At 40.1% G+C, this 26,682-nt stretch overlaps 1 protein-coding gene across 2 annotated transcripts; it reads left to right on the top strand.

Moving 5' to 3' along the window:
* Nucleotides 1–624: 624 nt before the first annotated feature.
* Nucleotides 625–24,909, top strand: LOC117545375 (CD209 antigen-like protein C). 2 transcript variants are annotated; one of them, XM_034215121.1, is made up of 6 exons: nt 625–945; nt 3,336–3,446; nt 5,347–5,523; nt 6,345–6,520; nt 7,161–7,276; nt 23,288–24,909. In XM_034215121.1, exons 1-6 carry the CDS (start codon nt 837–839, stop codon nt 23,466–23,468), a joined length of 870 nt encoding a protein of 289 aa, XP_034071012.1. In that variant the 5' UTR covers nt 625–836; the 3' UTR covers nt 23,469–24,909. The 2 variants fall into 2 exon arrangements, with proteins under 2 accessions (XP_034071012.1, XP_034071010.1); XM_034215119.1 differs by having other exon boundaries at nt 631–945; nt 3,318–3,446.
* Nucleotides 24,910–26,682: the final 1,773 nt, after the last annotated feature.

Genomic DNA, 26,682 nt, shown 5'->3' with positions numbered 1-26,682 from the left:
ATATACAGGTTTTGATAAAAAAGAGCTATAAAATCATTATTTACCGGGGAATATCGCTGATTTCTTCAGGGTATGGTAAATACTGAAGTTTTGATTAATTATCTAATGAGTGGAGCATTCCTTTAAAGGTGGGGTAGGTAAGTTTCAGAAACCGGCTCGAGTGCACTAAAATTTGAAAGTACACAGCCGAAAAGAATCCGCCCCTTTCTTCAGACTTCCTTACAGAGCACCTCCTCCAACACACATGAACGCGCACATGACGTCAGCAGACTGGTGAAAGTGGCCGCCTGTTGCTGGCGAGTCATTGAAGTACTGCTGCAATGCACGCCGAATGACGGCACGAGATACATTTGTGCGTGCACGAGATGGAAGGCTGACAGACAGGGCGGCAATCCAATCCGTTTAGCCGGGCCGGCTAAACGGATTGGTCGTGCTTTTTACAGTATTACGGCTTCCACAGATGACATTTTTAATGGATTTTTTGTCAAAGCACTTAAGATATTCATTGCTATCGGGATGTTAAGAGCATTCCATGGAATATAACAAAAAGTGTATCTCGAGCCGGTTTCTGAAACTTACCTACCCCACCTTTAACATTAGTAAAATGTTTCAAAAACCTCAGCGCTTTTGAATCATCTGGGCTTTTATTTTGAAATGGATGACCGGAAATCGTCTGAGCTGCGGTGCTTGACTCATGGCTTCACTCCAGTGAGACGCCAGGGACAGTTTTAAAAACAATTGAAACAGAGAGAGGAGAGGAGATCACTGACTCAGAGCCTGTTTTTTTTAAACCCCACATTGAAACGTTGTAGTTTTTAATTGAAAACGTAAATATAATGTCGACTGCCGGGATCTCCCTGGCCCGTGAGGGGATGTACTCCAAACTGATAGACGATGACGGGGCTTACGACGATCTGAACCGCAGGCCAGATGTGGAACTCGGTGGTAAGGATGAAACTTTCATTGTTTAATCTAACTGATGTGTTTTCACTATAAAGGAGCTTTCTCACAGTTATTGCTTGCTGCTAAGGAAGAACATACTGGATCACCTAACAAATCAAAACACAGTGCTAAAACTCAGTTGTTCACTCATCTGTAAAGACTTAAGAATACAAAAGTTGCTTTACAAAACAAGAGCAAGAATTACAATTGTATAACATGAAAGTATACCAAGCATACGCAACGGTGTCAAATTAAACCTTAACTCAACAAAACAGGCTAAAAACAAGATTTAGATTATAAAAATGTAGAAGAATCCTATTCATCGTCATATTTATGATCCCTGGAGGATGAACCCTCTGCTCTGACAGTCATTGACTTTTCCTCTAGCGGTCATTTAGTTTCAGTGTTTCACTGCTTATAATAATAATAATAATACATTGCATTTCAAAGCGCTTTGAAATGCAATGTATTATTATTATTATTATTATTCCGACATTTATATTATAACATGCTTAATTGAGATGTTGAACTTGTTGAATAATAAACCTCTTCAGCATTTGGTTGTAAGCTTTTCCTTGTAAGTTCCCTGGCATTAAAAATAGTTAAAATAAATCAATATCTAAAACAAAGAAGGGTTCTTTGGTGAAAGGCCAAACGAATGCTCATGGTAGAAATTCAACATGGATATATACAAAAATGCTTGCTTTTTCTGAATTTACTAAATATCATGAATTTCAATTGATGCATTGCTGTAAGTGACATCCTAGCAGCATTAGCTATAAGGACACACCCTTGAATCAGTGTGGGAATAAATCAATCCACCTGGGGCTTTATTTCCCTCACTGCTGTTTGCTTGATTTGTTTATTTGAGTTCAGCCAGTTTTGCAACATCTTGGAAAACGTTCTGACATGTTTGTTTTTGACAAGTCTGAACAGAGCATGCGGGAATTCCTCTGTGTAATACAATTCGTTTGAATACATTATTTTGAGCGTTAGTTGATATGAAAAAGCGAAAGAAGCATTTTTTGTTGGATTGTGTATAGTTGATTTAATGTGCTACAGCTGTACGAGCTCTTAGTGCAACAACACAGTCATACGGCTCTGGAAAAAATTAAGAGACCATTCCATTCCAGTGTCTGTTGAATTCGAACACAGAGACATTTGTCAGCAGTTTATAAAATAAAATAAAACATGTTTCATTGTACTCAAACACATACTTATAAAAAGTAAAACCAGAGAAACTGATAATGCTGCAGTGGTCTCTTAAGTTTTTTCAGAGCTGTATGTAGTGAAGGGTTGATGTGTTATCCCGGAGATATTGTGTTTTAAACATTGCTGCAAAGATTACAACATATATATTTGATGGTTTCATAATTTTTTTACAAATAAACATTATGAGATATTTAGTTTTGTCACTTAAGAAGTCCATCTAACATTTGTGATACTGGGAGTGAAGTTGGGGGCATAATTGGTAAAGTGTAATGTGCATTGATTAACAGTGTTCAGCTGCAGATATAATGATAGGGACTGTATCTTTTTGGAATCAAGTGCAGAAATGTAAATTGACTGTACAATAGTTTTACTGACAATGCATTGAGATTTTAGTTATATTCACAGAGCCTGGTTGGATTTAAAAGTTGTATAACGAGTACCATACGACTGTCAGAGCTAGTGACTAACAGCGTCCTAAGAGTTATGGAAAATATGTTTGGGATGCAGTAAACTCCTAAACTCATTATTGCACCCCCTCCTTTTTCCTTGATATGCTACATTGTGAACAACACATTTGTTTTGAATTCTGCAGGAGAAGAGCTATTAGCGTTAGCAGCCAGAAGTGTCATACAACTTACACTAAAGTGCTTTCATGCTCTAAAATGTACTTTTTGGAGAGAAACTTGAAGGGATACAGTTGTTTGAAGGAGATGTTTTAATATAAAATCAAAACTCCAAAGTTAATTATGACCTGTTTTTTTTATTTTTTTTTATTTTATTGAACATATATAGAACATACAAAAGCTCGGTGAGGATATCGTCAAGTTATCAACATAAGTGCAAAGAAAAAAATACATTAAAATGACATTAATTCACAATAAGACAAAAAACATAAATAATACATCCAATAAGAGCCAGGGGGAAAGAAAAAGCATAAAGGCACAAAAACCTTTAAGAGACATTAAGCTTACTTAAAATAATAACCATTTGGAAATATCATTGTAAATCTTTATAGACAGGTTACAAGATTGTATTTTTCTAAGGGACAGCAAAAAGGACTTGAAATCATTTATGAAACATGTAGAAGTGTGACCTCTTTAACTCCCTATCCTTAACATGAATGGAAAGTTATTGTTTTCTTTTTTCCCAATGTGTTTTCCCAGCTCACCCAGTGTCCCCAGTCAGAGTACTCCCCAGGCCGAGCGGCCCCGTGCCCTACCGCCTCGCCACCATGTGCCTGGCCACGCTGTGTGCCATCCTACTCATCTCCATCATAGCCGTCACGGCACACTGTGAGTACACACACACTATTTATGTTATTGCTGTGTGTATTAAAGTTAAAACAATACATTAGAAAGAAACCCTGTGGAGATTTTTGCTGAACACAGAGGAGACTTCAACATTTAGAAGCTGTAATGTGCCATTAAAGATATCCAAGTGCTAATTAAACACAGAAAAAAAGTGATGCACGTTTGAAAACTTTAAAATAGGCAAACGTTTTTATGTGGTAGCAAATGCCATCTTAATGCTGGTTAGGAAAAGAACATACATCGTTTTGTGATCCCTTTTCTGTTCAAAGCCTACAAATATTTGTTTCATATTTATGTCATGTTGTGTTTTATATCTCTCAACTATGATCATTTCCACATATTTGTATACGCTAGTAAGTATTCATGCTAATCTAGTAAGCAAGAATACGTTTGTTTACTAATTTGAGAGCTATGAGGAGTAAAAAAAATTTATTTCGCTTTTTCTGCATTCCTTTTACCAAGGAAACACCATTTTAGTTCCTTTGTATTAACGTCATATTTATTTAATGTAATAATGTTGAGGGTATACTCCTATACTTCTACCACATTAACTGTCAACACAGTTGTTTGATAACTGTTGACAATCTAACAGCACCAGCAAACATTTCAGGATACTAGTCAGGAAGATAATACAAAATACAATTTTGTGACACGCTTGTGATGAAAACAAAGCAGAAGCAGTGAGTTAAAAATTGCAGAATGAGCAGTTTCAGGAAAGATAAAAGAGGATCCAGTGGTTGGAGCCTTGCAACATTGATTTTTCAGGAACATTTGCCCAATGTATCCCTGATTTGTTTTTACACATACAGTAAAGCGTGTGTGCGTGTTTGCTTGTTATGTTGAAATAGTCAGAAGGCCAGAGTGAGACTTCAGGGTGAAGTGATAAGAAGTCTGAAGTGGACATTTTCAAAGTGATACAAGTGCTGTAGATGAATTAAAACAATTATACTAGATCAAATACATAGATTACTTTTTTATTTGGATAATTTTCCCGATTTGAGAGTACATTTTCTAAGAATATACAATTAAAATGTAAGACTTTTTGGTGAAAAACGCATTTCAGGGGATAAAGAAAACACATTTTAACTTCACTTTAACTTCATTTTTTCTCATCCATTAGGTAGAAAGTTTAAGGGAAAGTATAACTCAGTTAGTGTTAGCTGTCTGCGGCTTCATAGTCCCGCTAAAAACCAGACGTTAACGGAGGTTGCATATGATTAAAATACTCTATGATGCTTTCAATCTATATTTAGTAAAAAAGAGTATAACTAAGAATAGATAACTTCATCAAGATAGGATTCAATGCTTGCAATCTTGCAAAAATAAAGCTTTTTGTCAAGAAACTTAAACCAATACAGCTGTTGAAGGAGATGTTTTCACAGCAATATAACATATGTATTCGAGAGGTCATTGTAATCCTGATAAACACCCTAATACTAGCTCCAAGTAGCTTTTAATATAAACTACAAATGCTAAGATATTTTTTAATAAAAGTAAATATTATAATTTTTTTAAATGCACTCATTTATCAATTAAATAGTGTGTGTGTTTTTTCAATAGCTTTCAGAGGACATTGACAAAGTAAAAGGACTAACTGTTACTAGTATTATATATTTACAATAGTTGTTGACTTTTTACACTTTTGGTACAGTAGAAATCATTTATCTGGACAGTGTTCTTGAACGTTGAATAATGGCCATATTTAGAAAAGATTGTCCACCTACCCATAATTCCTGGTGGCTGGCCTTAAACACCCCAATTAGGAACATACATCCGTAGTCTTGTTGGGTGTGAACTTTCTTCTAAAATCCTTCCTTAAAGTGAATTGATTACATGAACTATACGTATGAACCAACAGTCCATCATTCCATATGTTCCACAGATAAGAACAAGCTGCAGGGCGGGGATGAGGCGACCTCAGAGGTGCAGAAGCAGACGCAGGGCGCAAACGTGTCGGCTCTCACCGCCTCCATCAGCAAACTGGAGCAGGAGAAAAACCAGCTGCAGAAAGAGAAGGACGAGCTGCTGGCCAAACTGGTTACCAAGACGTACACTAAAGGTAGTTCCATCAGGAAAGACTTCATTTTTTGGTTTAAAGAACATTTATTGACACATGTGACATATGATAAATGTTAAAAGTCATAGACCCCGATCATGAAATCGTATATCTAAAGGGGGAAATTCAGCCGTGAGCATATAGGAACCCCGGGTCTAGACACTTGGTCTAGACACTTGTGGGGATGTTGAAGATCTGGATTTGATGAGGAGAAGGGATGAAGAGGAGGTGTGATGAGGTCTTTAGATTAGCTCTCCTGGCACTGGATGCAATGAAAGGAGGTGGATGAGGTGGAGGCGGCAGCATGAACACCTAAAATCACAGCTGACTGCAGGAGAGTGGAAAACCATTTTAAAGTTTTGACTCCGAACTAGAATTTTCACCGTTATTAACTTGTGTTATGTATTCACATGTAGGCCTAAGTTTTAAGTTTTAGCTATAGGCTGTTGCTGAGTAACGCAAAAGTAATGTAAAGATGAATGTAACTATATGAAGAGAGTAAAGAAGTAAAGTACTATATTACTTTTTTTTTTTTTAAAGTAATGAGTAATACATTCTTTTTTTTGAGTAACGACCCCAACACTGCTGGAGATTGAGGTGAAATGCAATAGGTTAAAGAGAACACCCGTGATGAGCTGACAGCTGCGGGGTGAATGAATATATACCCAGTCTTCCTGAAAGAACTTGTGCTGTGCTTCATATGGCTCCATAGGTGTCAATAAGTCTCATTCCTGTAAAACTTTGGCACATTCTATCGGATTACTATTATAGAAGTGTGCATTTGTTCTGCTTCCTTGATACCTAATCTCTCTCTTTCTCATCAGCTCCTGAGGTGATCCAACCGACAACAAAGGCCCCTTTCGTCTGCCCCGTGGACTGGCATCTCTTCAACAGCAGCTGTTACTTCATCTCGAGAACCACAAGGGATTGGCCCGAGAGCCAGTCATTCTGCCAGAGCAAAGGAGCTCACCTGGCCATCATCCACACAGCAGAGGAGCAGGTAGAGCTGCACGGTCACAACACTGCCAAGGGTCCTGAGGAACGCCATTACATTTTGCTTACGGGATAAAACACCATGGCATTGAAGGTTAAAGGATCGTGTTAATCTTTACATATCTTACAATCCCCCCAAAAAAACATCAATGTGTTAACCGGTCTCTAAGAACTTTTTGACTTTCTGTCTGTGGCTCTCAGCTCCAAGCTCGATGTTTCCAACAATGTTAATTCAAACTCTTCACAAATGTATTTTTTTATTTTCTTAAGGTTTCTTAAATTACTAAAACTTTAGTACATTTGTTTGGGACTATTTTCATTCATATTTTTAGGGGGGCGTATAAATTCACATTTGATGCTCTTACAAGTATTTTGCATTTCTTTTTTGGGATATGTTGCGATACGATAAATATACTATAATATCACAAGTCTAAAAAAACACCTCCTCTATCAACATCCTGTCTGGTGATATATTAAAGATATGGATGAGTTGTCTCTCTAACATAGAAACACAATAAAGGAATGTGTTCCTTGAATATAATTGTACATATATAAACAGTGTTGATCTTGAAGAAGGGACCGGCACCTCATCTGAACCCTTGGTGTGGGAACTATTTCAACATCTCCTTGTGTGTGTTTCTTCTCAGACGTTTCTGTGGAGTCTTCTTCCCAGAGGTCATTGGAATGCCTTCTGGTTTGGGATCAGTGACGAGCACACGGAGGATACATGGAAATGGGTGGATGGCACCCAGCTGGTCGGAGGGTAGGTCAAAACCTTTTTCATTGGTTCCTGGGGTTTACTTGAGATAAATTAGCTCCACTACAGTGATTGTAAGTGTCAGTAAAATCATCAATCGTGCAAAGGACTAGCTTCTGTTAAGGTGACCAGTGCTGCAGCAGAGGTACTCCCCCACATATCCATCAATTCCTGAAAGCTCTCTTCTAAAGTAATTTTGCCACTTTCTAGTATTCATCTCTACTGTCTAAAAACGTCAGTGTTTAGTCCTCTTTCATGGATACATGTTTAAACTCAATGTCACGCTCATTTACTCTGATGTATTTCCACTACAGGGCCTCGCTCTGCCTCGTTCGGTATGGCTAGGCCTCGTTAAGCCTTATTAGGCCAGGCTCACTTTATGCTGCGTTTCCATTACAGTTTAGTAGCTGGGGCAGTAACTATAGTAACGCAGTGTAGGCGGAGCCGTGACGTCATCTTCAATGAGAGCCCCAGAAAAACAACATAAGCCGTTAGCTGTTAGCCCTCAGAGCTCACAGTTCTTCATATCTGTTCAGAAACTAGACAAAAGTTAAACAAGTACAAACCACAGACTGTCTGTGTCATGGCGAATACAGTCGCTGGTTTATTTATGTCTGTATAGGCCGTTGTTGTGAGTCAGAGCATAAACTGCGTTAGCTTAGCCGATCTCCATTTAGAAAACACGCATTTAAAAAAGGTTTTTCGCCTGCCGTCTGTCTGCAGACTTGTCAAAGCATTAATTCATGGTTTTTACTAAACGGTGGAAACGCAACCAAAAACGAGCCGGGCACGGCACGCTTAAAGCGAGCTCCGCGCTGTAGTGGAAATGCGCCATTAGATTAAATGCAGAGTTCTTGGTTTTTTTCCCGTTAATAATCTGGTTTTAAATTCTAGACCAGGGGTGTCGAAACTTTTTTCACTGAGGGCCACTGTCAAGATCTGTCTTTATTGTATTTTGTCTTGTCTTTTTCTGTCTTTTGTTTCATGTTTTATTTTGAAAGGTCTTCACCTCCTGTCTTGCCTGTTTCTGTCTGTGTTGTGTTTTGTCTTGTCTCGATCTGTTTTTGGTTTTCTGTCTGCGTTGTGTTTTGTCTTTAGATCTGTCTGTGGTTCCCTGTCGTTAGTTTCCCTGGTGTGTCTTATTACCCGATTGTGTGCACCTGGTGTCCCTGTGTTTTCTCCTCCCTCCTCACCTGTGTCTTGTTTGTATAATTAGTCTTGTGTGTATTTAAGTTCTAGTTTTTCTGTCTGTCTTTGTCGGTTCGTCTTGTGTTATGACTTGGTCTTCGGTGAGTGTTCTGTTCTGTCTTTGTTTCTAGTATAGCCTTGAAATAAAGGAGATATTTTTGACACTTTAATCTGCATTTGGGTCCTGCTTCCTGCACACACCGTAACAGCCACATACAGAAAAATATTCCAAGGGCTTGCCCCTCACTCGAGGTGAGGTATATTTCCTCATAAATTAAGTTATAAGTTGGTCAAATCAATCAAATGTAGGTGATGCATGCTTGATACTTGAACACAGCTCTCCAGACGGTTTCATTTATTTTTTACAAAAAGTGTTGACAGCCCATTCCTCAAAACAGAAGCCTCAGATTTTTTACAATAAGGGGAAATATGAAGGATATATTTCAAGCTTGTTATGTAAATAAGTTATTAAGCTTTTTTATAAGATTTGTTTGAACATGTTTTTTGTCTTTTGATTTACTGAATTTATTTGAAAAGTGGTCTTTGATAACTACTGTGTAATATATTTGTACATATATATCTAGTACAATATAAGACAAGCACAAGTTTCTTGTATGGGCCATCTTCCATTATACTTTTAGAATTAGCTGCAGTTGGGCCCCGGGCCGTAGTTTGGACACCCTTGTAATCTAGACTCAGCCTTCACGAACATCTGGAAACATCGCTACGCATTGAATAAAAAACAAAACATCTTTAAACCTTCTTGTTGGTAGATTTCTAAACAATAGTCAAAGTACATGCTGTGAATACAGATATCATATATTAATCAATTGGTCAGTGTTTATACTTTAATATAGCATGAGTAGTACAGCGGATAATCTCATATTATAACAATTGTGCATTTTATGAGAAAAGCATGACATTTCTAGCATAGTTAGTGCATACCATAAGGTTTATTTTCAGATGTGGAGGGAAGTCAGATTTGACCCGTGAGGACCGTGAGAGGTCAAATCCAAGATGGCCGCCAGTCTCTCGGGTCAAATGTTCAAACACGCTTCATTTTGGAACCAAACATTGTAGACAAACATTTAAGGTGTCATATCCAACTAAATTAGGGATGCCCAATCATTTGGTGATACTTTTGAGATCGCCAGAATTCAAGAAAATGCATTTAGGTGAAGATAAAGGTAGAAATTGACCAAAAATAAGCTGTCAATCAGTTGAAATTTGCAAAATTGCAAATTATTTATCGTGTGTGTGTGCTGGTGGCAGATGTGGCGCAGTTATGTATTGTGTATATCCATGCTTCAACTAACTGGGTATAGATGCATTCTCTGTAGAGTTCTATGTTTTCTTGAGCCATACAGGTAAATCAATCCTGGATAATTATATGTAGCTTATAGTCCCGCCTTACCAATGATATCAACGTATCATCAGCTAGATAAATGACATCAAAGTAACAGTAAAATCCAAGCTGGCCGCCAGTCCGCTGTGTTTAATGTCCACGTCTTTTTTAATTTTGGAACCAAACGATGTAGAAAAACATTTAAGGTGTCATATCCAACTAAATTAGGGATGCCCAATCATTTAGTGATACTTTTGAGGTTACCAGAATTAAAAAAAAAAAATAAGCTGTTGAAAATTGGTGTGTGTGTGTGTGTGTGTGTGTGTGTGTGTGTGTGTGTGTGTGTGTGTGTGTGTGTGTGTGTGTGTGTGTGTGTGTGTGTGTGTGTGTGTGTGTGTGTGTGTGTGTGTGTGTGTGTGTGTGTGTGTGTGTGTGTGTGTGTGTGTGTGTGTGTGTGTGTGTGTGTGTGTGTGTGTGTGTGTGTGTGTGTGTGTGTGTGTGTGTGTGTGTGTGTGTGTGTGTGTGTGTGTGTGTGTGTGTGTGTGTGTGTGTGTGTGTGTGTGTGTCAGGGGTGCCCAACCTTTTTTGAACCGAGAGTTACTTTTAAAGTTACCAGTCTGCCGAGATCTACCAGTCCAAATAGAGAGGCGTAGCCATTACTGACAGCCTACTGACAACCAGGTAAATACACACTTCTACTTGTATTAAACTGATCTTTGTACGATTAATACTTCATAAAATACTGCAGATCCTTTATCTTACCTCTTTCTAATCTACACACATACAAGTATTTAACTGAAGTTACACAACAGTGTTGTGGATACAGAGTTGGAGTTTATTTACACGTCACACTACAGTGGGTAATGTTTTCAAGAAACATTGAACAGTGCTGCCACATATGACACAGGAAAAAAAGAAAATACTCTGAACCCTTTCTTTGCCATTATATAAAAATAGTGTTGCTACAAAAGTATAAATTAGGCTTACTAATAAGACAACTCAGATCTGAAGCTACACAGGAATCTGCTGCCAAAGTGCAATAAAAAAGACAAAATTAATAGAATCAAACCCTTTTTTTGTTGCATTTTAGTAGATTATAAAAATAAATGCCTTTTTTAAAATAGGATGCAAGCAACACTAGTAATAATAATTGATAATAGACTATAATCAATTTAAGTTTGCATTCGTATACCATTTTGTACAATAATTATAATGAATAAGTTCAAACAAACTCAAACTTACAGCTGATTAATAACGGTATCTAACTTGAGTTTTTATCATATCAAAAACCTGTTGAAATGCTACTGTTATTTTTATTACGCGTCGGCAGCCTCCAGGAATGCTTCTTTCACAACTTCGCCATCTTTGAAAGACTTCATGTGTTTCGCAAGAACGTGACTGACACGATAAGATGCTCTGGTAGCAGCCTTGCTCTTGTTGTTGGGCCTGGTGGAAATTGACTGCTGTGCATTTAGCTGTCCTTTCAGGCTCCTCCCCTTTTGGGAGCGTAGGGCAGAATTAGGAGGGAATTCCGTCTCGTAGCGTTTGTGCACTGTTTTGAAATGCCGCTCCTAAATTACCCTTCTTCGATAAAGCCACGCTCGCATTGCAGATGAGACAGATGGACTTTGAATTGGAATAGATACAAAAATAATCATCCCCCCACTCGGAGTGAAAATGATATATGTTTTGCTTCTGCCATAATTGCGGTCTTGTGTGTGTGCGGACTGTCACTCCTGTTGACACGGACAACGTTAGCGAACTAGTGCACTGCCCACTGCCCACCAGCCACGCCCCGACACATGGGGTCACGCCGGCCAATCACAAAGCTTTGATGTGTTCAAGTGCATTATTCTGGCACAGGAAGATTATGTTATAGGACATTAACGATAAAACAGAATATTGTTGTTCTATTTTTAGACACATCTCACGATCAACTGGGAATCTCCCCTGAGCTAGATACATGACATCAAAGTAACAGTCAAATCCAAGATGGCCGCCAGTCTTCTGAGTTTAATGTCCACGTTTTTCTAAATCTTGGAACCAAACGATGTAGAAAATAATGTGTCATTTAATGTGTCATTTCCACCTAAATTGGGGATGCCCATTCATCTGATGATACTTTTGAGATCGCCAGAATTAAAGACAATTAATTTAGATCAAGGACAAGGTCAAATTACATTAAAAACTTTTGGATTCGACCTATGCAATATAGTGAAATGTGCTTCAATTTTGAAACTATAGGGATAATAATACAAAATATTAGACCCATGGTGCTAGTCTTTTTTAATGATGATAATAATACAGATCTAAATCTAACAGTCTCCAGAACAGAAACACAGTGCAGTGCACTTCATCGTCCAGTGCACCCTTTCTGGCAGCGACAGTGGATCAATTCATGGCACGATTTTGATGCTTCAGGTAGAGTGGTCCAAAGTGGCTGCCACCCAGTTGTTTCCTCTGTCCAGCCCCAGTCAGACGGCTCTGGCATCTCTGGATCCAGGACCAATGCCTGGTTCCAACAGTTGGCCTGGTAGCAAGTGTGCTTGATGTGCTGCTTCAGTGCTGCCTGGGTTGGAGGAATGTTCTCTAGAGATCTAGACTTCTGTGTGAAGAGCTGTTTCCTGGCATCATTCACCTCCATGCTCTCACTGGTTCGGTCGTACATCAGCACCACAAATCGCTCCAGCAGTAACATTGATCATTCACTGACCTCACTTGGCATGCATAGGAGTTAATTGAAAGCACCAGTCACCTCTGGGAAAGACTTCCACGTTTCCCAGGCAGTCTTCTTCCCTCTGCCAGCGAAGGCAGAGACGGTGTCACACCCGGTGAAAGGGTGAAGGACTGGGAGAGTCAGACACTTTGGTGGATTCATTGTGGCAACAATTTCATGAACAGCTATGTAGTGAAAGCTTGATCCAACACCAAAGGCAACCCACAGCTCATCTGGAGCTATTTTGCTGAATGAAGCCACAGCCAGTACCACCACATCGGTATCAACTGTACGTATGGTCACCTTCTTACACCCCTTTTGCACAGCATCTGCCACATGCAGAAGTAGACGAGTGTCTGCCTCCTCTTGAGAACACGGGGCAAGGCAGGCTAAGTAAGACTCAGCAGGAGAGCAGAGGACTCCACTTCCATCTGTTGCATACAGTTCCTTGCCCTCTGCGAGAAGAAGATGAACAACTCTGCGAGACAGGAAAGCAAACAAGTCGGTTTTCTTCTCATCGCATCGAAGAAAGTCCTTCCAGTTCTTTGGCATCACAGTAGAAGGAGCCACCCTTTTCCTGATGCCCTTTCCCCTCTTTTGTCTGGTTGAGGATTTCAGGCTGGCAGGTAGGTATACATCCCAGACAAGGTCAATGCGGCTGCTTTTCTCAGGTTGAGCAGAGATGTATGGTGCAAACACTCTATCTCCATACTCTTGAAATGTTCTTGATGTTCCAGGATTTAACATTTGAACCACAGCTGCACCATCGAAAATTGTTGCATCAGCCATAGGTACACTACTGTTTTCAAGCAGATCTCAATTCAATTCAAAACCTTTATTTATCCAGGTAAAATCCCATTGAGATCAATGATCTCTTTTTCAAGGGAGACCTGCAGCAGTAGGTTCCACAAGAAGACATAAAAACTAGGGCCGGGACTTTAACGCGTTAATTAAGATTAATTAATTACACAAAAATTAACGCGTTAAAAAAATTAACGCATTTTAATCGCACTTATTTTTGCACCGCGGAACGTTTCTCACTGGATGAGTTTCAGGCGTACCGATTATACTGGAGCACCAACTAACGTTCATGACTTCAGACAACAACAAACCACAGTGAACAACAGTGGGAAATGTTGTTTTAAAAAACGGACGGATGGAAGCGTCGATAAGAGCACGGTTGTGTGCAAATTATGCAAAAAGTAATTCGCATATCACCGCAGCACATCAAGCCTCAAGTATCACCTCAATGCAAAAACATATAGCAGCTAGCGTGGAAGCTAGCGTGGACGTTAGCCTCTTTTATCGCGTTCACACCAAAAAGAGCCGGTACTAAAATTAGTTCATGAGAACCTTTTTACCCCCACGAAAGTCCCTGCTAGAGAGCAGAGAGCTGCTAGAGAGCAGGGACTTTCGTGCGGCTCTCTTGTGAGAAAAGAGCTATATTTCTGATTGGCTGGGCGGATTGCAAACCACGCCCCGTAAAACTCCCAAAAAGTTTTGTGAAGCCGCCATTTTATTATCCTCGCATTAGCATTATTAGCATTAGCCCAGCGCAGAAACGCAGAGAGACTAACTTATGGCAACACAAAATAAAACATGGGAGCGGTGGAGATGAGGAGGTGTCGGCGTTCTGGCGATTTACTCGGAAGGCTGCTGGGACTCCCAGCAGCTTCTACTGAAGCCAGTCCCCAACTCCGGGGACTTCCGGCCGGGGACTTTGGGCGGCAGTATACGCCGTGAAGTGGTTTGCGGCCTGCCAGTAAACCCAAAGCAGAAGAAGAAGAAGTGACGTCAGCGGCTTCATTTGCCTAATCCTCCCCCAGGTTCAAAGAGTTCTCATGAACTAAATTCTCATGAACCTTTGTGGGAAAAGTACTGCGGTGTGAATGCGCCTAATGGTATACTAAAATCCATGTGAAAAAAAATTGCTTCTCACTGTTCTTAGGTCAAATATGTATATGCGATTAAAAATGCGATTAATTTCGATTAATTAATTACAAAGCCTCTAATTAATTAGATTAATTTTTTTAATCGAGTCCCGGCCCTAATAAAAACATAAACAACAGAACAACAAAAGGACATCATACAGCAAAATGTACAGGGATTACAATTTACATATATAATCACATGTACAGGTACCAACAGCATCTGATTTTGTAGCATCCAACCGAGCTTTAAAAACATGTAGTGGTACTAGCTTGGTAATTTTCCATTATTTTTGCAGACTGTTCCATGTTAGTGGAGCTGCACATCTAAAATCTTTCTTCCCTAAGACAGTCCTAGCACTTGGCACATTTAATAAAACCACAACATGCGATCTCAGGCAATAAGTACTTTCAATTCGCCGAGAGATCAGGGAGCAGATATAAGATGGTAGTTTATCCAACATGGCTTTGTAAATGAAAAAGTAACAGTGACTGAGCCTCCGTACAGTAAGTGATGGCAAAACCGCCTTGGTATACAGTGTACAGTGATGCGTAAGTGCTTTACAATTTGTCAAAAATCTCAGTGCACTGTAGGGGTGTAACGGTACACGTACCCGTACCGAAATTATTCGGTACGGGCCCTTCGGTTCGGTACAGGTGTGTACCGAAGTGTACCGAACGAATATAACGTTAAACGTAAAAAATTGAGAACGTGAACAACTTTTTGGAAGTAATCTCAGGTGCTGCGTCGCAGCATTCAGAGTAATTTGCTCACATTGGGTTCAACGCGTCATAGAGCGAGCAAGTCATTTCATTGGATGAGAGGCATACTATGAGAGCTGGTCAGAGGGATGCGTTCAAATGTAGTCAGTAATTTGAGGAACTGTCGAAATGGCGAACGCAGATACAGTTGAGCTCAGTTGAGCACTTCAGTCAAAAATGACTGAAGTGCAAACCCAACTCCCACTAGCATTTAAGCCTCCATCACTCGCAGAAAGTTCAGACCGAGCCAAAGCTATTACAAACGCCAAATATCCTTATGTTGCCATGTTAGCAAAGCGCTACCTGGCTGTATCTGCTACCTCTGTCCCTAGAGAGGGTGTTCTCCACAGCAGGAGACATTGGTAGTGCCAGCAGATCTGCCCTTTCGGCAGCAATGTGGACAAGTTAATTTTTCTTTAAACAACATGAAAATACAATGACAAGCAAGTCCTAATGTCAAACTGGCTGCTTAGGTGCTAGTACAGTTCAGTTCAAATACAGATTATTTCAGTTCATCGACATGCTGCACCTTAATGTTCATTTTATTATATGTTGTATTTATTTGAGTGAATATTCACAGTTTAATAATAATTAAAAACCCAAAACTAATAGTTTATGTTTTGTGAGTACTAGTACAGTAAAGTTCAAATACAGATTATTTCAGTTCATCGAAATGCTGCACCTTAATGTTTATTTTATTATATTTTGTATTTATTTGAGTGAATACATTATTCACAGGTTAATAATAATAATAAAAAAATATATATATATGTTTTGTTTTGTGAAAAAAAATTCTGCTGTACCGAAAACGTACCGAACCGAACCGTGACCAAAAAACCGAGGTACGTACCGAACCGAAATGTTTGTGAACCGTTACACCCCTAGTGCACTGTGATACGCAGCATCTAACTTGCTCAGGTAATTGGCAGGTGCATTCATATATAACAAATCCCCATAGTCCAGCACAGGTAAAAAGGTCACAGTGACTAACCTTTTCCTGGCCTCAAGCGAGAAGCAGAACTTATTTCTGTAAAAGAAACCTAGCCTAACCTTCAGCTTTTTAAGCAGGTTATTTACATGAAATTTAAAAGTGAGACAGTCATCAAGCCAGATACCCAAGTATTTGTAACCGGTAACCACTTCAAGTTGTATTCCTTGCGTAGTTACAATATCCAAAGCAGTCTCTGGTGTATTTTTAGCTTTAGCTTTAGAAAAGAGCATTACCTTGGTTTTATCCACATTTAAAAGAAGCTTAAGCTCAGAGAGCTGAGCCTGAATAATGTTAAAAACAGCCTGAATAATGTTAAAAACAGCCTGTAATTTAATCGAGGGACCTGCACAGTACATAACGGTATCGTCCGCATACAAATTTAAAGTTGCTCCTTCGACATTTTCACCTAAACTATTAATATAGATAGAGAATAATAGCGGACCTAAAACTGAACCTTGTGGAACACCATTAGTGATGTTTAACCACTCAGAAGACAGCCCATCAAACTGAACACATTGGGACCTTTCAGAGAGGTAGTTTACAAACCACCCAACTGCATGGCTGGATATGCCAATACTGACCAGCCTCTGCTTCAAAATGCGATGATCGACGGTATCAAAAGCTTTGGATAGGTCAACAAATAGAGCTGCACAACTCTGCTTATTATCTAAAATACTCGTAATATCATTTATCACTTTCATTGTGGCAGTGATGGTGCTATGTTGCTTTCTGAAGCCTGACTGATGTTTAGACAGGATGTCATTGTTACATAAAAACACCTTTATGTCCTGACACCGATTTTTCCCCAATCAAACCCAAACAGATCATGTACAAAACCCTGCTCCACAAAATGTTTTTTGTCTCTCTTGATGATAATACGAGGTGTAACCTTTTGAACCTTAGTGTCCCTAATTGTGGCTACAACACAGTGGTCACTCGGATCATTCGCAAATACTCCCACAGCTGAGTATTTATAGGGAATATTAGTTAGAATGAGATCAATTAGGGAGGATTTATTTGGGGACTTAATATTAGGGCGAGTAGGACTGTCAACAATCTGAGTAACATTTAAAGAGATACAAAGGTTTTTAAAATCCTCTGACACTGTAGTTAACCAGTCCCAGTTAAAATCTCCAAGTAGCACTATTTCCTTGTAGTCTAGTTGCGATAAAAGATTTTCTAGCGAAGACAAGGAGTCTTTGACAGCTGAGGGGGGTCTGTAACAGCCCACGACTATGACCTGTTGACCCTTTGCCACTTCTATATTTAAGGCTAAAAATTCAAATTGCTTACTGATAGATTTGGAAACTACTGCGGTTACACTGAACTTATTCTTAACATAAATGGCAACGCCACCACCTTTATTAGGCCGGTCGGTACGATACACATTATAACCATTTAAGGCAATGTCAGAGGCCAAAATAGATTTGTTTAGCCATGTTTCTGATAAAACAATGACGTCAGCGTCAGTCGAGCTTGCCCAAATGCGGATAAAATCTAGTTTACCTAACAGACTGCGCACATTCAAGTGGATGAAACCCAACCCAGATCTAGCTTTAAAATCAGCAGGAGTAGCGATCTGACTACTACTACTGGGCGGACCAGGGTTAGGTTGTACATTTCCTGACAGTAATAACAACAACAAAACCAGGCATCTTTTCCTCTTAAGCGACACACATACATTGTTATCTACTTTAGAATCACCGGAAAAGTCTGCGAGAGTGTGATTAGAGATTAAGAAGCAGTCCTGAAGAACCATCATCGCAGGAAAACAAAAAAGACAAACATATTTTGTCGAGCAGATTGACTGTGACAAGGCAACCGGTAATTGTTTGTGTAACACATCCGAACCTTTGCAGGGGATGCCCACTGCGGGTGGCAGAACAGACCTGAATCCAGTAGACTCCTCAGAATGACTAGAGATCTTCTCATAGTCCAAAACAGTTAACAGGCACAGCAGAATCCCGATATGGGCCATTTTCCCAGACCAGCACACAGTATCCGCGATGTTCCTGGAGCAAAATCAGCACAGCAGCAAAGGACAGGCGAAAGCAGCAGCGTGGTATCCCCGGGGTGAAAGCAGGCCTCTGCAACAGCAGAACCAGGACAGGTGGAAAGCAGGCCCCAGCCGTGGTAAAATCCTCCTCCGCACAGCAGCACACGCCCGGTGGAAGCAGGCCAAGCCCGAAGCGTGGATCCACTCCGTCTCTCCGCGACGACTCCGGGGTAAAAACCTCTCCAGTGCAGCCGTACTCTACAGGTGGGAGCAGGCCTACGTAGATCGCAGATCGCAGGCAGCAAACAGGTGGAGCCGCTCCGTCTCTTCGCGACGAGCAGGCCTCCGTAGATCGCAGGCAGCAACAGGTAGAGCCGCTCCGTCACTTCGATGCACCTGCGCAGCAGAAAGAAAACAAGGAGGGGAGTACGTAACGATCTGATTCTAGGCAGCGAAGTAGATCTGCTTTAACCTCAATCCGAATTTTGCCTCCAGTTGACAGAGCTGGTGGGGATCCCTGGTTTTCATGGGAGAATAAATTATCGATGTCTCCATCTCGTGTTTGCCAGGAGATGTACAGACTCAAAAAGAGACCACAGTCACTCTTCAGTGCTGCAAGCTGTGCCTTTTGTTTCAACTTAATCTTGACCGGCGGCCTACTGAACAGTGGCAACTTGTTCTTTGGAAGTGTTTGTGTGACAGGTGTTGTACACTGTTCTAGCCTCTCTTTCACAAACATGGTGTACTGCTCCTCACCAAGGGTCTCGATCCTTCTCACAGTTTCAGCCACTTTGATGTCCATGATGTCCCTTGTGTCAATGACTAGTAAATCTTGGCTGTGTTCTAGGAATGGATTTCCCATCTCTTCCAGCACTGTCACCAGTGCTTTAACTTCCTTCAGAAATGCTGCTTGTACACCAGGTTGCTGGTCGTGATGACGGTGCCCAGTGTCACTAGCACTATGCTGTTTCTCAAACTCTGTAGTGATCCTGGACATTTCTGGCCCTGCTACCATCCAGCGTCTAAGTGCTCCTGGATTGCCAGTCAGTCCAATAGCCCCACCCGAACCTTTCACCATTGCATTGTTCTGCTCATGGCACTGGTCGAGTGCCATGGCAGAGAACTTGTTGCTGGTTTTGTGCAACACAAAATGTCCAGACTTGAATTCTGCTAGGACATGTGGATGTTTTTCAGCGAGAGTCATCATGTCACGGATGTGTACGGAAAGCCATCTGGAGTAGTGTGTGTGATCTAGGGCAAACATCCAGGGCATGATCTGTGTCAGGGATTCCACGTACAGCTGGAAGTTACCTTTACGAAGTGACCTGATGTACCGCAGCAAGAGAAGCTCCAATGACAGGGTCTTTATCCAGTAGTCAAAGTGGACACTGGCCTTTGCTCGCTGTATGCACCACTCCTCAAAAGGCGGACTATCAGGTTGCATGGCATTAGAGTCATCAGGTGTGCAGTCTTCACTGTAAAGGCTTGCAGCTGTGAGCTGGTGCGCATGGCGGGTCTTGGTGACATGGCTGGCATGTATGAAGGAATTTGCTGTTCCGGAACTTGCAATGTCAGCCTGTACCAGGGTGTTCGTCCTGCCACTGTCTTCCAGACAGTCTCCCAGCCACTTCAACATGGCTATCTCAATGTGTAGACCACCGAACTTGATCACAAAGTGATCCTCTCCATAAGTGGCTGGTCAGGTCCACTGGACTTCCTTAGCAAGAGCATACAGTGGTTGGTCAGCTGCAAGGACAGGAATCTGACCTGGGTTCACATGCTGAACTGCTGCCTTGACGATGTCCATGGAGTGACATATCATTGCCACTGAGTGTGCATTGTCAAGAAACAGAGGCAATAGTGCGGTTATTGCTGCAGGTGGGATGACAGCTTGGTGCGCATCAGCATGGTAGGCAGACCACGATATCCAGCCATCCATGGTAGACCTTTCAACAGCTGTCTTGACTTTGCTGAGCCATGCATACCTTCTTTGGCAGCTGCAGCAGTCAGGAGGTTGGGAGGTCTCACAGGACCTTATACAGCCGGCGCACTGAAGACCTTTGTCTTTAGGGCTGCTGGTGGCACAATTGTGTAGGCTGATGGCAGAGGTGTCACTTACTTGGTGGAAGAGCCACCCTGACCTGAGCTTATTTTTGTTAAATGTCTACCTTGTCCTTGTCCAATTCAGTTGGAAATGACACCTTCAATTATTTTCTACATCGTTTGGTTCCAAAATTAAAAAAGACGTGGACATTAAACACAGCGGACTGGCGGACATCTTGGATTTGACTGTTACTTTGATGTCATTTATCTAGCTGATGATAAGTTGATATCATTGGTAAGGCGGGACCATAAGCTACATATAATTATCCAGGATTGATTTACCTGTATGGCTCAAGAAAACATAGAACTATACAGAGAATGCATCTATATCCAGTTAGTTGAAGCATGGATATACACAATACATAACTGCGCCACATCTGCCACCAGCACACACACACGATAAATAATTTGCAATTTTGACAGCTTATTTTTGGTCAATTTCTACCTTTATCTTCACCTAAATGCATTTTCATGAATTCTGGCAATCTCAAAAGTATCGCCAAATGATTGGGCATCCCTAATTTAGTTGGATATGACACCTTAAATGTTTTTCTACAATGTTTGGTTCCAAAATTAAGCGTGTTTGAACATTTGACCCGAGAGACTGGCGGCCATCTTGGATTTGACCTCTCACGGTCCTCACAGGTCAAATCTGACTTCCCTCCACATCTGAAAATAAACCTTGCACTAACTATGCTAGAAATTTCATGCTTTTCTCATAAAATGCACAATTGTTGTGCTTATCCGCTTTACTAGAGGGACATAAGGAGTTGAATAAGCATGACGTAAAAAATAAAATACATTTCAAATTAAGTGTGCAAAATACACAAAAGCGTAATTCAAAGTTGAAGAGTTGTTATAAAAGACGTGGCAGGATGTGATATGTAGCCTTGACACATGTTGAAGATTGAGGCTCTGTAGGGTGTCCGCGGGGTCTTCAAAAGTATTAAAAGTTTTCAATAAGTATATCAATTGTCCAAAGAGGTTGTATTCTACAGTCTGCCTGAATGTAATCATTGCATAGATGTGTAGTGTGATTCTGTGTAGTTTATGTATGGCATCCCGTTGGATTTGACGTCATCTGAACAGGACATCGCACGCTCACTGCTTGATAGCGCGATGGTCAGTTTACGCCGGTTGTTAAACAATGCAATGCAAGTCTGCGTCCAAATGGTTGGAAGATAAGGAGGAAGGACGATCAATACTGTATATAGTCAATGTGAGGTAAAGTGTGTCGCCAATGTAACCGGTTAAAACTCTAAGTGGCGATGAGGTCTTAAAATATATGGAAAGGGTCTTAAAGAAGGTCTTACAAGGTATTACATTTGACTTCAGGATTCCTGCATATACCCAGTAGTGGATACATGGAGGCATGATTAGCAGTTGATCAGAGCCCAACCTTTGAGTTCTCCTTCTGGATCCACAGTCTGTGATACACACAAACTAAGACAAACAACCACAATCAGATTAACGGACCATTGGACCTCTGCTGAGCACTGACCTCTCGCATGCCTACGCACTTTGGAGCAGTTTGTGTGGCCTGCAATCTGCACAGTTACTGTGGTTGTTATGGTGGACAGGAAAGGGGAAGTAGAAGATTTTCCTGTTTCACTTGAAAATCATCCCTTCAGGGTCAGGACATTTTGGGAGGGAAAATATTCTAAAAAAGGAAGTAAAGTTCCTGGACTCCAAAAAAAGTTTGGAAAACAAAGTTAGTTACATAACTTCTAACTTTTCTTAATAAAGGACAAACCCTAGTCATTGTGCCTTAAATTCATGCAGATACCAGTTTATTCTTTTTAAAATGTCAGTTTGTTGGGGAAAATAGTACTGGAAGATTCCCATGGAAATGCACATTGTATTTCTTTTTTCTTTCTAAAGGGGCCCTATTATGCTTTTGGGGGTTTTCTCTTTCCTGTATTGTGTTTTGTTCGTTTTTGTGCATGTAAATGGTCTGCAATGACTACAATCCCAAAGTCCATGCAAGAAGGTGTTTCTCTCCCAACATTATTTTAGGTATTTATCTATTATCTTTACTGACTCTTGACATAATTCCGATGTAACAGTGTGGTGCAGTCTTAAAGGTTCTTAATGTCCGAAGTGAGGTAGCAGCTGTAGGGAGGCCAGGATCGTGTCCGCCTGCTGACTGCAAACAGCAGCTCTGAGGAGCGTTATGTAACTGCTGCAGGGGGCTGCACTGCATGTGACCCTGACCTCTGACTGTTCAATGGAAAACAAATCTGTCAGAGTGTGGAAGGAAACCATTTTGCTTTAAAATGCAAAGCCATCTTAATCTTCTATTATGTCTTGGACCAGTGTTGATTTTCTTTGTGCCAACTCAACATGTTTTTTAATAATCATCTGATTTCTCTTCCTCATTTTGAAAATGACTAACCTTTTATCATACCTCTTTCGGCCCCTAACATCCTCCTTTCCTGCTGAGATGTTTCTTTTTTCTTCCTCGTGTTTTTCTGGCTCGAATCTGTGTAATATATAACCTTTTTCCTTCAATCTTGAGCCACTTTTCATGCGTCTGCCGCTTTTATGTTTTTCTGCTGACAGCTTTTCTGGATAGATTTGTGTTAAATTCTGTGGAATTACTATGTGTTTTTTTCTTCATGGGCACTGCCTGACGGGAACAATGAAGTACTGCACATTTCCACATCTCTTCTTTCAACATTGCTTTAAAAAAGACAAATGACTTTTAAACAGCAATTTAACAACTTCCGCTGCATTCATGTATTCTGTAAAGTTGTGCACAGAGCCGTGTGATGAAAACAGCTAGATGGTTTTGTTTTATGGTTACCTTCCTGCTAACTTGCGCCGCTAAAGACGGCTGTCCTCTGATCCAATCGAGTTTGCCGCTCTCTCCGTAGAAATACAATGGTAGCGTCAGAGCAGAGCCGTTTAACTGGTTGTGTTTATGGATTCCTTTTAATATATCGTTGACCAGAGTGATTTTTGTCTTGTTTTCTTTCTACATACTAGTTTTTGGGAGGATGGCGAGCCCAACAACCACATCAACGAGGACTGTGGCTACATTGTGAAAACACAAGTGATGGAACGGGTAGCGATCCGCAGCTGGTACGACGCTCCCTGCACCATGTACTGGCCGTTCATCTGTGAGAAAGAGATGGTCGCAGGCGCCAGTACCGCTATGCCACACTGACACGACAACACCACTCTGATCGTCCGGGAAACAAGTTGACCATTTTGAGTTTCTCAACTGCACCCTTTGCATCTTAAACCCTTATTAGTTCTGACACAATCAAGTCGGATATTTTAACACATGTTTACAGGAGAAACATGAGAGCAATGAAATGTCTTGTTTTTTTAACTTCTTAATTTGAAATATAGGCAAGGGTGGTCCTATCTGTACGAAATAGCCCTTAAAAGTGTCCTTGAAATGGGTTTACAGTAGTACGAAGAAAATGAAAAGCAGCTGTGATCTGTTGCAGTTACCTTAAAGCTTTTTTTTTCATACTAATTTGAATCTTTACATAATCCATGATTTTTCTGGTCGATACAATACATAATTTAAAAGAATGTAAATGTGATTATTATAGGCTTATTACTTTTTAGGTCTGTAGAACTCAAATAAACTAGAAAGCTGAGAGAGAGCTGACCTCTGCCAAGGTCATTTCCATTGGTAAGAAAAAATCTGATCAGCTCAGAAATGTAACAGGTTATTCCTTGGCCGATGCTACACCAAGCTTTATGACAATCAGGCAAGTGGTTTCTTCCTGCTGATCAACAGACAAACAAATAAAAACAAACTCACAAAAGACATCCTTGGCGAAGGAAATAAACAAAACAGAACTAATGGATTGTATACAATAGATTGTAGGACCTGACATCAGGTCAGCTAATACATCCAGTTATGATTGAAAACCTTTTGATTATAACTGTGAACTAGAATGTATTTTAGAGGCAACAAGAGAAAATGCTTTCTGCTGCAATATTGTACTGCCAATTGATCTGTCAACCAGTATCAGGAGTATCAGATTATAATGTAAATGTTCTCCTGATATTAAATCATCTTTTAATACATTCTAATCATCTAGAATGTATTAAAAAGTGGAAATGCTAAGCTGGAAGTCAGTGGCTGTTTCTGAAGCCTCGGAGCAGAACTGTGGTGCTGCCATGACTTATACTACCAAAGGTGTTACTTATGTATCAGTGCCTAATACCACTTAAATCATATTATATTCTTATATTACTTTTTTCTATAGATCAGGGATTCAAGATTGATTTTTCCTTATATTTGCAATGGGTTTTATTAGCAATACATACTGTTTATAATAGATTTATATTTGCTGTACATAGTGCGAGTGTCATGACGTTGATTGTGAATCAGTACGATTGTGTGATGCGATGTGTTCGCTTTCATTTTAGAAGTGGAAGGGTCAAAACATGTAAGCTGCTTTGTTGATGGAAACGTTTTAATTGTTAATCAAATATTTGACATTATGCAGAAGAGTGTCCTGTGGATCTTGTAAATAAATATGAAAGATAATTGTTTTGTATCTTAATTTCTCAGATTGTATAACTTGTGCAATTCTCATCATGAAAAACACAAATGTATGTTGATTAAAAAAACTTTACTTTGCTATGGATTTTTTTTCTCAGTATCATTTGCATTACATGTTGTTCAAAATGTTACTATTGTAATACTATGTTATTATTATTTAAGTACTGAATAATTGTATTACTGTTCTTTATCTTTCCTAATCTTCATTTGTTTGCACTAAACTGCTGTAATAGTGAAATTAAGTAGTCAATCTTTAATGTGCGAACCTTCGGAGAAAAAAGGAGGAATACAGAGGTTGTTAAATTCATATTCAACATGTTTACTCCATTAGGAGAAACGTGCTGCAGTTTCTAAAACAAAACAAATGTGCCATAACACATGCAAATGAAGAAACATCTTCACCAATTTGAAGAAACATGAGCAGCGTTTACAAAAGACACTGTAAATAGACAACTCTGCAAGAAGCTAAAAACACAACTACAACATGGACACAGCTTGGACTGGAGCACTTGTTGAACTTTGGGAAAATACACACAGTTATTCAGTTGTGTATAAATATATATTAGCATGACACAAACTCCTACAAAAAGCTGATTGATACTTCCTTTTCAGTAATTCCAAAGATGTCCAAAAGCTTTCATTAGTAATTATTTTGATGATTTCTTGAAACTCCTAAACAGCCAATCTGAGGTGGGAGAAGTACTCAAATATTGTACTTGAGTAAAAGTAGAAGTACCAGAGTGCAGTAACTGTTACAAGTAAAACTCCTGCATTCAACATTTTACTCAAATAAAAGTACAACAGTATTTGCATCAAAATATACTTAAAGTACCAACAGTCATTGTGCAGATTGATCCCTTTCAGAATAATATATATGATATGTTTTATAATGATTGATCATGAAAGTGTTCTCAAAGCTGGTGAAGGTGCAGCTAGTTTGAATGACTTTGTGTACTGCAGGGTAGCTGGTGGATTTACTCCAGGTGGAACTAAAGTCTGATTTAACGGTTGATCATATTTCACATCATTCATCCACATCTGTCAAGTAATTTACCATTTACCTCTGAATTGTAGTAGAGTAGTATAAAGTAGCAGCAAATTTAAATACTCAAGTAAAGTACAAGTATCTCAAACGTGTACTTAAGTACAGTACTTGAGTAAATGTACTTAGTAACTTCCCACCTCTGTAGCCAATACTTTAAAAAAACACATTTGAGGATTATGCAATGATTACTAACGGGTATGATTGTGAAGTGGGACTTAATTTGATAAATGAATAAAACAACTCATCTTCATGAAACATGATTTGAGGGTGTGTAAAGTCTCCTCTAATGTTTCCTTGGTGTGATTGTTGTTCTTGTTGTTCTTGTTCTTGTTGTTGCCCAGCAGTAGTTCAAACCGGAGAGACGTGATGTAAGAATTACATATTTATTGTTTACACGTCATATGAATGAAATGATTGCCATGATAGTACAACAGGAGAATGTAATGGTGTTTGGCGATTAGGCCCCCAGTTTGCAGGATAATCATTCAGGAGGGAAAGCACCGCTCCGATGAAATCCCCGGGGTCTAGACACTGGTGGTGGTGATGAGTAGGTGAGACCAGTCTGAAGGAGGAAGGTTTAGCTTTGTCCTGAAGGAGACGGGAGGCGAGAGGGGTGGAGGCGGGTTGCGTGTGATCATCTGCAATGACAACTGACAGGGAGGAAGAGCAGGTATTTAAGGCATTTAGCATGTGCAGCGATTGGCTGCTGAGGCGTGACGCCCTCATATTTAATGAGGGGGGAAGGGAGCCATAGAGTGACGTGTGAGTGACTCGAGTTAGGTCTTCCTTATTGAACTTGCGCTAAAG

Source organism: Gymnodraco acuticeps, unplaced genomic scaffold, assembly GCF_902827175.1.
Source record: "Gymnodraco acuticeps unplaced genomic scaffold, fGymAcu1.1, whole genome shotgun sequence".
Classification (NCBI taxonomy): domain Eukaryota; kingdom Metazoa; phylum Chordata; class Actinopteri; order Perciformes; family Bathydraconidae; genus Gymnodraco; species Gymnodraco acuticeps.
This window is presented reverse-complemented; position numbering and strand designations above follow the sequence as displayed.

Excerpts from the sequence above, each read along its gene's own strand:
- LOC117545375 (XM_034215119.1), top strand. The coding sequence starts at position 837 with ATGTCGACTGCCGGGATCTCCCTGGCCCGTGAGGGGATGTACTCCAAA. Across the intron at positions 946-3,317 it reads GCCAGATGTGGAACTCGGTG|CTCACCCAGTGTCCCCAGTC; the intron begins GTAAGGATGAAA and ends GTGTTTTCCCAG. Across the intron at positions 6,521-7,160 it reads TCCACACAGCAGAGGAGCAG|ACGTTTCTGTGGAGTCTTCT; the intron begins GTAGAGCTGCAC and ends GTTTCTTCTCAG.